Source organism: Colossoma macropomum, unplaced genomic scaffold (assembly GCF_904425465.1).
Source record: "Colossoma macropomum unplaced genomic scaffold, Colossoma_macropomum, whole genome shotgun sequence".
NCBI lineage: Eukaryota > Metazoa > Chordata > Actinopteri > Characiformes > Serrasalmidae > Colossoma > Colossoma macropomum.
Window position 1 is genome coordinate 27469015 of NW_023494804.1, and position 15686 is coordinate 27484700.

Below are 15686 nucleotides of genomic sequence, written 5' to 3' on the forward strand. Positions count from 1 at the left end.
CTTCTTAGGATCCACACAGTGCATCAGCTCACTAATTACAACCCATTCTCTCTCTCACACACAATATGCAGCACTCTCATGTCATCCCTACAAAAAAATATTGCCCTGTCTTTCACATTAGCATGTACATTAGCATATTACATTATGTCATAACTCCATTAGTCCTACATTCATCACAATTTAACACTTTGCAAATTTTCAGAACCAAGCATCTTTCTGCAAAAAGGACACAATAAACTATATATACACACACACACACATATATATATATATATATATATATATATATATAAAAACACATGCCCATGCCTGTGGCATGACGGCAATTAAAGCATTCGTTTCATAATCATCGAAGCAAAAACATGTTGCGCCCACACCTGTAAGACAGGAGATAAACAACTAGCTACTAGTGCAGAGGCAGATGTTTAAATGAGACAAAATGCTCCTCTAAATCTGGAGCACTTGTTTGTGCCTCTGCACACTCCACAGGCCTGCTGCTGATGACATGCTGTTTAGTGTTCAGTAATTAACAGAGCTCAGTGTGAGTATGTGTATTAGTGTATGTGAGAGAGAAAGAGAGAGAAAAAGAAAAAAGTAAAAAAAGGAAAGAAAAAAATATCACTGCTGAAAAACTCTGTATCTCAATCTTTTCATTTTTCAGTTTTTTAAATTATTTGAAAATGCCTGTTGCCCTTTAAATTGTGTGTAAATGTCAGGATAAATGGACCAAAAGAAATTGCCAAAAAAAAAAGCAAAAAAAATGCTTCCACTGACTTACATTAAAAGTAAAGTAGATTTTTTCCTTCTCCTGTAAAGTTTTCATTTTGGAGATATGAGATGTTCTTCCGACAACAGTGATATGTAAAATAAAAAAGAGAAAGAAAGGAATACATATTTGGTGCTTTGGCACTTTTATGTCAATTTTGTGTAGCAGGGTTAAACTAAAGCTTTTTAAAACTACTGATAAACTCACATGAAAATCTTTTGGGCCAAAGGTGGTAAACAGCTGAAGATTTTGAGTGCTGATGATTGCTGACATTACATGGATATAAAATGCATTGGGTATGGCATTATTCCCACACCACTACTTTTGTCGGTTGATCCCCTTTTTTTTATTGTAGTTTTGTAGTTTTCACAAAACATAGCCAGACATAAACAGCCGTTTAACAGCTATATACAGTAATATATATGTTACTGTAAGTAAAGAAAGCTTGCTCATATATTAAAACCCTCTGAAGAACCTAGAAGTCCCCAAACCTTTAATGTAATTTACTTATAAACCTGAAGTATATTACACTTCAAAGGAATATTTCAGCATTTTTCAGTTGCCCCAGTATCTGCCCATTGTCTTCTATTACAAATGCATTTCAGGATAACGCATTTTCTGATCTTTTACTAAGCAGAGAAGTGTGTCCAGGCTATTTCAATTACTGTCCATGGTAATCGACTGTATGTTGCGCACGTAATACACATGCATTAGATTAAAATATAAGACAAAATATTCCTTTAAATGTTTAATTTCAGTTTTCTTGCCACACTTAACAGTCTGATCGTTACCAGCACATAATGCATGTGTGCACATGAGGCGAGATTAGATCACAACACCTCCAAACAATAGCAAATACCTTATTTCTTCAGTTAACAACAACCAGAAAAAAGGAAACCGAAGAAAACAGCATCTGGAGAAAGATCTCCACCCGCTTTGCAGAGGCCTTCCCTACTGTAAACACTGCAGGCTGACAATCTGTTGCTTTCTGCTCTGGACAAGGAGGTGTGAAGCATTCTACATACTCACCAGCGATCATGTGTGTATGTGTTGTGCATATATTAGGCTGGATGTAGTATATAGTAGCCTCCATTCTAGCATTTGTGGCTGTGTGTAGTGGTCTTTGCACCTGTTTAGTGCTCATGTTGGCCCCATTGTACGCCCAGAAAGAATACTCACCTCTGCATTTGTGTTGCTGTCCGGTGCTGATTCCTCCACACTCAGCTCCACGTGGCTCTTCTCCATCACCTGCACATGCAAAAAACATATTTATACATCCTATAGTCTTTCAACTTTTTAGCAGTTCTATTTATTTAATTTCTTCTGTTTAATCTGTTCTCAGTAGTCACTGCAGCAGACATACAACAGTATCACCCATCTGGGAGCATTAAAGGGATAGTTTGGTGAATAAAATCTAATTTACATCATTTTCGCCACTAAAAGTGTGCTGCATAGTAAGAAACAGCAGTAGTAGCCAAGTCTTTTCTGCATATTTGTCTGTTTCTATAGATAACTGTCTGTCATACAGTGTCAGACACCACATAAACAAGTTTATTTGAGATCACTTAACAATGCACATGCTTCTGAAAATCACACTCCAGCCACATGAATTCTTTCTTTTCCTCGATTCTGAATGTTATAATTTGTCTTTCTTTTGTAATCGGCATCATTATCTGACTCTTTTTTATTGTCAGCACTCCCACTGGCAATAAAGCCACATTTTAATTGCCCAGGCACTGCAGCAGGCTATGATTATTTGTGAATGAATGAAAACACACCTACTCTGGTAGTTTGTTTAAGGGAAAAAAACAACTCTCAGGCTACAGGCTCTGCATGTTTAGTGTCTAAAATGTGAAATGTTGTAGCCAGGGACACCAGGCAACAGACAACCTCTCTATTCAGACAGAATCAGTTTTCCATTAGGAGGAGAGGTAATGTCAGTTTACCACAGGACGTCTGTAATGTTTATGGCCAATTCGCAATCACGGTATAAATGACATAGATAGGAGTGAATTCAGCGCATCATTAGCATCACCATTAGTTTAGGAAATAACAGCAAACAGTCAACTTTACCGCATAAAATCATTTTTTTCTTTCTGTAATAAGTTACACCTGTAAGATAGGACAGTAACGTTACATATCAGCTTGATTTTAGCCACAAAGAACAAAAGTAAGTGCTTTTTAAGTGCCCCACACTTAAGAAAAACCTTTTCTATAGGATATGATATTGGTAAAACTGCTATGTTGATTCACATGGGATTAATAGAACTTGAGGTTATTTCTACTGCTTGTTTTACTGCTCGAAAGTAAAAGGCACTGCAATCTGTACTGAAGTGGGAGTGTGCAGTCGGTAAAAATGGAGCACTCGGATGGGGCTAAAATCATTGAGAAATACAGGTAAAATTTACATTACTCCACCTCCTAATGTTAAACTAATCCCACTGAATAGGGATGACCCTTGGTTTGAGGCACATCTATGATAATTTAGGCATGTAGTTTGTACTATGCTAACTGCTGGAATATAAGCTTTTCTATTCTTGTCTGCTACATTAGCCTCATAGCTCCAGTGCAAAACTGAAGTAAACTTGAGACCCAGACTTGCCTGGGCTGATTAGCTTTTAGGCTTAGGGAGAAATTGTGTAAACTTATTAATTTTATGCTGAACTATTCCTTTTAGGCCTCAAATATGCCCTGTGTAGGAAGCCTGCGACTGCTCTCCTTCAATCTATTGGACATTATTATGTAATATTATTGAGCATCTCAGTGGCCTTGAATGAGAATGGAAAACACTTGACGCCGCTGCACAACCATGAAGACATCTGACAGGCATAACAATGAATGAACAGACCATGGCCAGCATATGCCGGCACTGGAATGTGACTCTAAAATCAAGGGGTAGAACACAGTTTTGCATTGTTAAGAAGTGTTTTCAGCAAAATGCACCAATTAAGAAGTTATTATTAAAGGAATAGTTTAGCAAAAAATTACATTTGTTATTTTCCTATTACACTAAATAAAATAAATCACACATTTAGTGTTCAAAGATTCGTTAGTTGTATCGTTTTTGAACAGGAAATAAGAATGAATGTAGCTAAGCAATACAAACGTCAAGCCCAGCAACTAGCATAGAACAAACTGCATGCCTACATCCTCACAAACTTGTCTCAAACTGCATTAACTTAATTAATGGTCTCCATAGCACGTTCTGGTCATTCGTTTCTGCATTCTGCTCTCTCCATTCACTTCTATTCAATTCACTTCAATCCAACTGTCTTTGATTAAATCATTTACTTACAGTATCTCTAAGGGAACATCAAACTGACAGCTAGGAAACACATTATGGGTCTACTGGGAGTGATATTCTCATGTCCAAACACAAGAAAACAAATATTTTGCTTTATGAATGCTCAGTAATGACATGCTGTGATATGATTTCTACAGAATCAAACAGAATTCAGCATCTGAAAGATTAGTGCTCGTAAACATTATGCATAATGCACCAAGTAAACTGCACATATGGAACACAGATCTACAGCCATGTTTTCTAGTAAGGCCAGACGGCTTCTCACTTGCTTGCTCTAACACACTCACACGCTTCTTGCATAACACGATAAGTGATAGCAAGGCATTCTAGCACACATTCGCACATACAAATGACTGATTGACTGAAGGGTCATCTACCCCTTCAGATCTTTGAGGCCAGAAGAAGAGCAAAGAGGAGTGAAGAAAGACTCTTCACTGGACTGGCGACCAATGTACCTGCCTAGGTGACCCCGTTCCAGGCCATCTCTCAGCACTAATCCTCTGCTGAGCCACGGTTACTAAACTCATTTGTTTGCCACTTTGGTCCCTGGGCTATTTTTACCCAGCATGCATGGCCTGGTTAATACAGAACAGACATGCAGCCCAGGAGACTGACCTCCATCAAAACACTGCCATTATATTCAGTGACAGAATGACAGGAGTAAGAATAACGCTTCTTTTTTTTACAAACAAAGAATCAACTTTAGCAATTAGTTGAAGCATGGGCTACGGAACAGGCCATGGCATAACAGTCATTTTTAACGTGTGCTGATGGCCTTTCACTTGTATAAAATCCATGTCCCACCCACACATTCTTGGTATAAATTTATTATCCTACCCATTCTAATGCATGAAAAGCGAGACAGCAAATGACAGGCGACGCTGGGCTGCTGCACAAAAATCTCTGCTTTTTATTCATTTTACTGCATTTGTAAACTTTAGGGCTGGCTTAAACAGCACTTTACTTTCTTTGAATACTCACTGGTGTTTTAGAACAAGCACTCCAATATTAGTTCTCAATAACTACCCTCTAAAACTATAATATCACTTTATAATTAACCATAATTACTTAATTAACCATAGTGTGATCATTTGTTCTAAATTTTTTTTTTATTAAAATATTCCAGTTTTTCTATTTCTAACAATGAGTTTTACCCTTTTATCCTTTTTCTCGATGGACGTCCTAAAGAGGCCAAGATCTGATGTGAGGTAATGTTATGTCAGATAAGCAGACAGATGAGTCTGACTGGATTTTTGCTTATTGAGTGATGATACAATGTGAGTGAACGTTGAAAGACGAACATAAATCTAGTTCAGGACTGACAAATCAGTGAGTTATTTCAGTTTTATACTAAATTCATATAGATTTACGACAATTCATATTTATAGGCCATCGATAGGAAACAAAACTGATTATCTAGTGTGCTATCTTTGCTTATCTTCATCTCTCAGCTCTGTGGTGGTTAAGCAAGTGACTGAGGATATGCTTAACTTCTTCCATTGTATGTTGCTTAACAGAAAAAATTATAGTCAAACAAATGAATGTGTATTTGGCTATTGCTCTTTGTTTAAACTTATTAGCTATTTTACTTATAGCTATTTTAATGTCTTTCACTAACTTATCTCAATTCAAGCTTTCAAAGAAACAAGGGGAAGCATAGGGAAGTATGGCTGTGTTCACAATTTAGCTAATGTTACCTTGATATGACCTAATTTTTGTAGCCTTATGTCACACCCATCATTAAGTTATTGTGATTTTCTCTTGTTTTTTATGATAAAACATGATAATGTGATACATAAGCATCCAACTCTGAAAACTGTCAGACTATCACAGGATGCCACAGGCAGAGTAAAAACATTATGTTGTTTGGATATCAATGTAGGCTACAGAGAGTGACTGCTTCACTATAAAATATGTTCCATGGTTGATGAATTTAAGTACATTCATCTGCCTGTATTCCCATTCTAGAAGTTTGCTCTGGATAGAGAAAGAGTAGCGCACCACACTGGGCCTTTTAATGTCATCAATCAGTGCATTTTAAGTTGCAAAGACTGTAAGGTGGCCATGAAAGGGTTTGCCTTAGGTCATTGTGCTCTACAGTTTTAAAACATAGCATCCCAATGGATACTTTCATCAAGATATCACTGTATAGTCCTCTGACAGTTAGTGTGAGAGTGCCAGAGTGAAGTATGTGCACAAACAGAGCCAGCCCCCCCTAGTGGATGAAAATAACACAAATCAATCAACAAACAATGCCAGTCTTTGGCTATATCACATTAAAATGCTGATTCTCCTCTCTCCTCATTTCAACCAAGGCCTATAAATGGTGTTTGCATGAAAAAACGGTCGCTACATTATAAAAAACTCTTTACGCATGACACAGTGTGATCACATAGCCATCAAACCCCTGAGTTAAGTAAGCACTAGAGATCTAAACAAGTCTAGACCATTGTAAGGAAAGAATCCTAAACACTTTTTACTACATTTAGAACAAGCAGAACATTTAGAACAAACACAGTGACCATATAAAAGTGGGTCTGATCATACAATATTTCAAAGCACTTGTAAATGTTTCAAAACTGGAACTCTCTTTCAGCTCTGACACCCTGTAATATAATCAGTGTCCCATAGGAAACTGATTACGATACAAGATATGATCTTCTGGTCCAGGCCACTAATGGCAAGACTATTAGAGACTGATTTGGACAAGTTAATGCTTGGATCACTCTACTGATTCTTAGTTTTTGTGATAGTTATGGTATTTTCTGCAAGTGACACAAACCAAGATAGTACACACTTTCTAGGGGGAGTGGAAGTTCTTCTTTATTGCCATTTGCAAGTAAATATAAATTTACATACTTTATATTTACTTTTAACTGCTATTAATTGCATTATTTTGTGCTCACGATTTTGTGATCACAGTGAATCACATTTGTCAATTTTTTTTCTAATTTTCCATATAAAAAGCAGTGTATTGTGTTGCATTTTATTGGTATGAGTGGGCAATATGAGATTCATCAGAATGTATTTAATGTATTCTGTAACATTGTGTTTATCATGTGAACACAGGGCTCACGTGAACCAACACTTGAAACCACAATTTCTAGTTTTCATCACTGACATCTTGTGGGAGAAACAGTGTCTGCCTGTCCTCTGCAACTGTAGCACTCTCGCTCTACGATGTTACATTTTGTTGATTTACCCATAGTTTTCTCACTAGAACTGTCCAGTATATCTTCCACACAGGCATCCTAGAGTGCCAATGATATTGATATTTCGGGTACTCTATGTCCTTCTGAAAAACAAATTCACAGCATTGGGCTAGCTGGAAAAAATCTTTGGTTTTATTAAGAGACTCTGTTACTCAAGTAAAGTAAAGATTTCCCTACGCTATTTTTTAATTATAAGACATGTTTTTGAATGCACACCTCTGTAAACTGCTAAATTTGCATTCATGCTACTGATTTTTTTCACCTTGCCAGCACAATTTCACTCATTTATCATGTTTATGTGTTATAATATGTTAATCTCAGGGGAAAAGCCACTGTGTTTCTTCCCTATTCCCTGTGGCTAACCAGCTTTCAGCTCATTAAGTCTCACTCCAATATCAAAATGATTCAGAATGCAAAATCCTACTGTGCAAGTCAATGTATGTGTGCAGACATAAAACATGTTTACTAAAAACTGGCCACTAATCAGTATATAATTCTCTTAAGCATTACGTGAAAAAAATACATTAATGGAAGGAAAATAACAGTCACTGATATTTTCAAATAGTGGGAGGTTTATACATGTTGGAATAAATGTAGGTGCGTAAGGGGGCACTTTCACATGGTAGTTAGTCAGACTAAATTAACCAGTCTTTAATTCCACTCAAGTAAACATATTGTTTTGGTCCAATTTCTTAGACTAATTAAGAACTTAGTTAGGTTGTTGTGTAGGCTGCATTCTCAGAAAGTAATACATGAGACAATAAGAGTGCTCTGACAATAGGCAATGTTATTTAGCAGTACTGTCAGGTTTACAGATGGAGTCATTTGTATTCCTCACAAAGCCAGGGCTGTTTCTGTTTTCCTTAATTAGAATGTTGCCTTCCTGCTTTCTGAACATACATCACTGCGGAGGACAGATACACACACACGCACATGCACACGACAAGCCTTGGAATTACCAAAGGTTAAAAGTTAAAAACTTTTAATGTGCTACAAGACAGAATACGTAATGGTGGGAAATGAAACAAGAAGCTGTTATGGCACAGTATGGACGGCAGAGACACAAAGCATAAGACAGAATCTGCTCCTGGCACCTCTGGGATGTTTTCCTTCCTCTGGGTCCAGAAGACAAACTCTTAACTGAAAAATCAGACTGTACAGCACCACCTTCCCAATCATCCAGCCTCCTTAAAAAAGCTACAGGCCTCATGGAACCAGGGCACAAAGTAAAAAAATAGATGTGTAGATGACAGTATGTGATAGGGAGGTACTCAAGTACTCAGTTAACTGTTCCCAGTGCAAGTATTTGAACAACGAAAGCGTCACAGGTACTTGTTATGTTCCATTACAGAGGCCCGAGAAAATATAGAGGTCAATGATTCAGTTAATTAAATTAAGTTTTAACAGAGTTGTACTGTGTGTCCGTTTTGTGTGTGTTTACGATTAAGTATGTTATATTGTACTCTGCTACCATGAAACACAAGTTGTTGAGAACACATTCTGTTAAGGATGGGATTGCGAAGGCAAAGGTAGTGTGGCTAGAACCAGAAACAAAAGGAAAAAATTCTCTGCTCTCTGCGTTACCTTGATAAACTAACAAGTCCGAATCTTCATCCGCAGTAGAGAAAAACATTTGTGTAAAAGATGACGTCAACACCATCTACTGCTGCAACAGTTAGCTCTAGTGTTAGTGTTAGCTTATTAACTCATTCAAGGCAGCCTCTGTGACTCAAGTGAAGTGACCTTAAGCTTACACCTCTGTAAGTTGCTACATTTTCATTCATGTTTTAACTTTGCTAGCACAATGTCACCAGTTACCAGTTTGGGTATTATAATAAGTCGATATCAGGTGAAAAGCAATTTTTTCCTTCCTTGTGGTCAAATATCAAAATCATTCAAAATGCAAATTTCTAGTGTGGAGGTCAGTGCAAGTTTGCTCTTACACAACTCTTTCACTTCATCATGAAGGCATAAAATATTTTATACTTATTTAAGTTCAATTTAGCTTACTGAATACACATCTGCCCCAAAAGAGTACATGTTAGCAACATCACAAAAATATAATGTTATGATACCTGAAGACATTTTCAAGATACAGAATGCATACGATGGTATTCCACTTATCTGAGTTTTGACAACTCAGACTTTTATGCTATCAGGGCACTGTCAAGATTTAAACTCAATATCAGGATGAAACCACAAACAAATATGCCTCTTGACAGCCTTATTTTAAGTTCTTTTTATTGAAACATGCAGTTGATTTTATGGAACGGCAAGAAGACAGAATATACTTATGTACTTGTAAAGCGTGATAGTGGCATCATTTAATGCTGAACATAGTGCGCCAGACTACCAGTTAGCTTAGGTTGTGTTGTTCACAGCACCTGGATGTTTAGTTGATTCTAATTGGTCTGACTCACGTATAGACAGTTCACAAGTTCTGTTTTTAGGTTAACTTTCCTCACTTAGCCAAGACAATGCTGTTAATAATGTGGGCTATAATACAAACTGCAGTTCTTGTGATTTGTAAATTGCACTTGTTTTTTTTGTTTTTTTTTTTAATTATTTACCCAATTTTCTCCCCAATTTAGTCGTCTCCAATCCCACCCGCTAGTTAGGACTCCCCCAATCACACAATGCTATCAACGCTAGGAGGGTGAAGGCTAACACAGGCTTCCTCCGAGACCTGTGAAGCCAACCACTGCTTCTTTTCTACTGCCGCTCACGCAACGTCACTGGACAGCTAAACGCGCTCGGAGGAAAGCGCCAACCGCCAGATCTGTTACGTCAGCTAACAGACGCCTGCGCTGACTAGCATCGCACTGAGAGAAGGAGGGGCCATCCCACCCACCCAGAGAGAGCGAGGCCAATTGAATTGCACTTGTTTAAATTCTTATTTTAATACAAAAACAAACAAACAATCTTTCAGCTCTATCATCAACTCAAAACTTGCTACATTATCAGCATATCTCTACTGGTGATATTCAGGCTTTGCATCATTCAAACATGTAGCTCTATTTTATCATGATGTATACATTCACATTTGCTGTCATAGTCCCATTACACAAAATATAAGGATGGCCTTGTCCCAGTTGATTGCTGTGTCAGTCTTCCTGGGATTTTGACTTACGTTTTCACTTTATTCCTTCTTGATTAATTTCCATTGAATTCCTGAATAAAAGTGCATGTGTAAAAGGGGCTGTTGATGTAGTCTATTTTATTCACATGGAAATTACGTACACATTTGAATCAAGTACTTTCAGAGTATTACTTTGTCAATGTACTCTCAATGCAAGGATTATTTCTCCATCATTTCACACAGTGAGCCAGGTATCTGCATTGCCATATGGTTCAGTCAAGCATAGAGCATTCTCCCCTTACCACTACTTTGGAGCGATGCAGTGACAGGATTTAGCTGAATTAGAGTAGGCGTATGTGGGCCTGCTGCAGTGATCACAGAGGCGCTGGACGGCAGCCCCACAGGGACTGCCTCCTCACTCACACAAAAAGAACTGCACTCGTTTGGTCAGTTCATCGGGAAGATTCTCTTACTCCTTCACCATATGTGCATATGAGCGTAAAGGCCAGGCCGAGTGCATAAGTGAGCGACTATATATATATGTATGTATCTCCTATCTCTCACCTCTGGCTGTGCGCAGGCTGGCTGTGGGTGTGTGGTTGAAGAGTTAGTGGTCGAGTGTTCCCACTGCTCTGCCATGTGGTTCACCTCCTCCAACTTCTGTTCACAGCTCTTCTGAGTGTTCAACAGGGTCACTTCATAAAACTCCTGGATATCTAGAAAAACAAGAGAGAGTGTGAGAAAGAGATTTTAAAACGCTTAACAAAGACTACTTTTGACTACTAGTCAGCACAATGCTCACCTGCGCAACACTTTGTAAAAATTATGTGATATTTGATACTTTAAATTATATTTTTATTGTTTTTTGCAAAATAAGATAAAAACATAGTTAAGGACTGTGACAACCGAATGGAGCGTGACATAAGATTGATGGGAACATGGCCTTAGAACCAAGAAGTGCTTCGCTGCACTGGGCTTAAACTGTGCTGTCTCACATGCAGCAAGTAACTTCACCATTCAAGTAAACGACCAGTTTCACAGTGCACAAATAAACTGCTCAAAAACATTCTATTCTGAACTAATGGCCTGTAAAAATGATGTGTGTAAAATGTGTAAAGCAGTAATGGCTATGCTCATGTCAAATCTGCATCACCATGAGGAGTGTTATGAGAAAATATGTTTGTTTTTGTAGGTCTATACAGATAAAAAAGGAGAAAATACTATTTAGCACAATAATGAAGAGTGCTTGTATTTTTTTTTCTTTTTGATAATTTCTTGAAGGAGAGACTAATTAGACTTATTTACATATCAAGAAAATCCTGCACATCCACTCTTATGTACCCTATTTTAATCACAATTTATCACTACACACATTATCATCATGATATCCAACAGCTTTACAGAACATCACATTTTATGTCCAAATCATGAAGAACCATGTTTTATGATTCATCTTGAGCGATTTTAACCCCGTGCAATAGCAAAGATCAACTCTCTCTCTGTCAGTGGTGAGCAGTAACTACTTACATTCACTCAGCTGCATTTACTCAAGCAACATTTTAAAGGATTTGTACTCAAGTAAATTTGTGTAGAAATGAATCTACTTTTTACTTGTTACATTTTTGTCCTTAACATTCCTAAATCATTTCTGTTACACTGATGACAGAATCTCCACTGCTTTTTGATGGGTCAGACCTCTGGATTGCTGAGGTTTATCATTTCACTTAAAACCAAGAGTGCATCAAAAAGAGAACAGCACCCAACTTCAGTTCCTCGGCAGACAGATGCTGCATGTACTAGGAAGATCCATTGTAGTTCTGTAAATTACTCAGTACTTAAGTAGTTTTTGACCTGGAACCTTTCCATATAATTTATTGCTTTGCAAAACAAACTCAAACAATTCTAGAAACAAGCAATAAACAACCATAAAACAATGAATGAATGAAGAGATACAATTTCCTGACCGGATCTCTAATTCAATATTTTTTTGAATTACAGGCTGCAAGTTTTGCTTGACCAATAAGAAAGTTAAGCCTTAACATGTGTTGTGTCCAGATTGTATCTGGATAAACTTACATTTTTCACTAAAATCCATCCCCAGTGTGGCCTGATGAAATCCGATTGTACTTTTCTCACATAAAACATGTCGACACATATGTCATTTCTGTTTTACTCTTGCGAGTGGACAAGCTTGGCCTGGATGCTTCCAACAGCCTTTTCATTTCATTGTATAAGGATAATAAAAATGCATTCTGCTTACACTTGTGTGTTAAATACCATCAAGACCTGTCTCTCATCACCTTTGAATGTAGTTTAAGTAATCTAACTCATTCACAATGTGTCCTGGGGTGTTTACACCTAGCTTTAATGCGGTCAATTCAAATTCGAATGTGATGTGATCACCGAAAACACACGTTAACGCAAGGTGTATTCAAAAATAAAAGAAAGCAATGAGTATGCCCATACTTCACAAACAAAAACCTCAGTACACAAAGGAGAATCAAAAAACATAGCAGACAGATATTATTTGTACAGAGAGAGAGAGAGAGAGAGAAAGAAAATGAGTGCAAGAGTGTGTGAGGGACACACTGTTACTTCTCGCTCCAGTTTTCACACTGCACACTGCTGTAACCGGACTTTCAGATTAACACACAAAATAATCCCTGCGCCGGCAACACACCAAATTAAATGCAAGCAATTTATTAGATTGATTTGTTGGTGTCTAAAAAAAGCATTTCTGGTATGGGGGGGGGCACAGAGGCCTGTAGATAGGAGATTTAGCCACAGTAGAGCAGCAGATTAATTTGAGCACTTCTGTCAGAAGTGTGATTAGAAATACATTTCGAGCACGTTCAACTAACCACACTGACAGTCAGAAAATATAAGCTGCAATACATGCTACTAACACTGTGTACCAAAAAGTCACAAGATCTTTTATAGTACAGTACTGTGCAAAACTAAATTTTCAGTGTTTAGTGCGCTTTGTCCTTATCACAGTTTCTATTCTTTTCCAGGGACTTTTGAACTTCAGTTGTTCAAAGACGTCTGCAGGGACATTTTTCCCACACTTTCAAAGTTCAGTCTTAGAAGTTGGTTGCATTTTCTATTTTCTTTTTCTATGTTTTTACGATCCAAACAGTCCCAAACATATTTCATGACTCTCAAAGATGAAAGCTTTACTGTTTATCTCACGGTGACAGGTTTGACGATCTACCGGGTCTTGCATGGTTGTTAGGAGTCCCATTTTCTTTTTAACTCTTTGTTAAAGTTGCACCAACAGGTCTGACCTAAGAGAGTCTTAACTGCTAACTTAGTTATACCTAAAACCAGTTTTCAGAGAGGACTTTACACCTGTTGCACCAACCAAAGTTATGTCATGTGCAACTAAGGCCGGTCTTTGCGGTGCGAGTTCATGTGAAAATATATGTAATAATGATCGCTGCTGAGTATACTGAGTTACTAACCAAAACAGCTGTACCCACCTCTGGTAAAACAATGATACTTGCATACTGATCATATTATAGAGTCTGATTAAAGTCACCCTAATGGATCTGCATCTTAACAGTTTAAATTTAAAAAGAAAATAACAGTCAACATAGGAGTGTTCAGGGGGGTGGGCACACAGTAAAAAAGAGTTCCTCCACCTTTTTGAGCTCTGACCATCCAAAGACGTAATTTGCAGTGGGTGACTCCCTCCCAATCAACTCATCCCTGAAATATACACACACCACAGCTCTTCACATTTCTCTGCATGGAGAAATTAGACTTAAGCTCTGGAAGAACATCTCTGCCATCTGCTTCTGTTGTAAACATTTGCTACGTTGCTTTTCTTTATCACAGAGGGCTACCAAACACATGAAAAAAATTAGAAAAAGCTATTTCTGACACTAATAAAACAAAACCAGAATCAGAGTTAATTTGAGTTTAAAAATCTTTTTTTTATATTTTGTAATATGTAGTTAGCTCATCATGTACCGTTGATACTCATAATTATAGTTAAGTTAGCCCAAAAAGTTACAACCAGGTGTAAGACCTGTTGGTGCAACCAGCACCAGTTATGGAAAAGTTTTTTTCACTTCTTTCTTCTTATCTTTCCCCCCTCTTGTGCAAATGGACTATCTTACACTAATCTTCTTATCTATATCTCTTATAAATGAATAACTTAATGGCCGTTTTGACTGGAAATTAATTGTTTGGTAATAACATTCGTATATGTACCAATATATCAGACTGCACATCTCATTTTTGCATGGTTACACTGCTCTTCTTCATGATGGTTAACCTGCTGTATATGGTTCTTTAAAGAAACTTCACCAAAAAAGAAAAAAAAAGGTTCTATGTGGCACTAAAGAGGTACTACTGTTGTTGCAAGCCATATAACCTTCTTTGGTACCATATAGAACCATTTTTGCTAAGAGAGCAGTTAGTTACTTAGCAGTTTCTCTGAACAGTGGTGTACGAACATGAAATTAAGATTTTTCAGAAATGAGTGATTTTCCTTACCATGGAAATATATGTTCATTATATTACATCAGTAAAATCAGTGCTAATTCATGGGATACTAATAAATCCACCAAATCTTAATATCAGCTGATTTTATTAGCCAGCTAATACGTTCCATGGGCTGTATGCTTCTTTTATCTACAGTAAGCTACAGGGCACGTTGTTACTTGCTGCTTGTCTGACAGCCTGCGCTGACAAGGGCCTGGGTGTCCAAAAAGTGCACAAATCACCACTCTATCTTAACAGCTCCTGACAGCAAGAACACCCTTAATTTTGGCAGGATATGAGTCAGGAAAACCCAGCCATCACCCAGGGGACGAAAGATAGAATGATGGAACAGTTTGAGTGTTTTTTATGTTCAGAAATGCAGCCATCTTGTTTAGGTCATTACATTTGAGTGCTACATCTGGTGCCTCTACATCGATTTCAGTTTGTTAGACAACAGCAAGTAATAGTAAAGTTTGCAAATTACAGGTAATTTTTTTTTCTGATTTTCTGCAATGGAAACAAATTGTATTGTTTCAAATTAACATCAGTGAAGTGAGAAATGAGATAGGGAACATTTATAACCTCAGTATCCCTGCCACTGTGGACCATCCAGCCACAATACTACAAAGAACGACGTTCAGCAGACCCTAGAGAACTAGATCCATATTTGAGCAAGACAGCAGGCCCACACATGGACCATCTGGAAAGCAATATTTTACAGCATGAACACAGATGTAGAAAGTGACAGTTACGTTAAGCCACAAAGCATGGTGTGTAGAAGTCACCCAGCCTCAAATCCATGCTCCATATGTCACGCCTCCTATAAGGCCTGCC

General features: G+C 37.6%; 1 protein-coding gene across 1 annotated transcript in view; it reads right to left on the reverse strand.

Annotated features, from left to right (window-relative positions):
• The window catches only part of dlg2 (discs, large homolog 2 (Drosophila)), a 343385-nt gene that overhangs the window by 294684 nt on the left and 33015 nt on the right, over positions 1-15686 (reverse strand). Inside the window, exons 3-4 of the mRNA XM_036594500.1 lie at positions 10926-11077; positions 1946-2014 (exon numbers count right to left, since the gene is read on the reverse strand). Coding sequence (XP_036450393.1) covers positions 1946-2014; positions 10926-11077 — 221 coding nt within the window. The remainder of the gene's footprint in view (positions 1-1945; positions 2015-10925; positions 11078-15686) is intronic.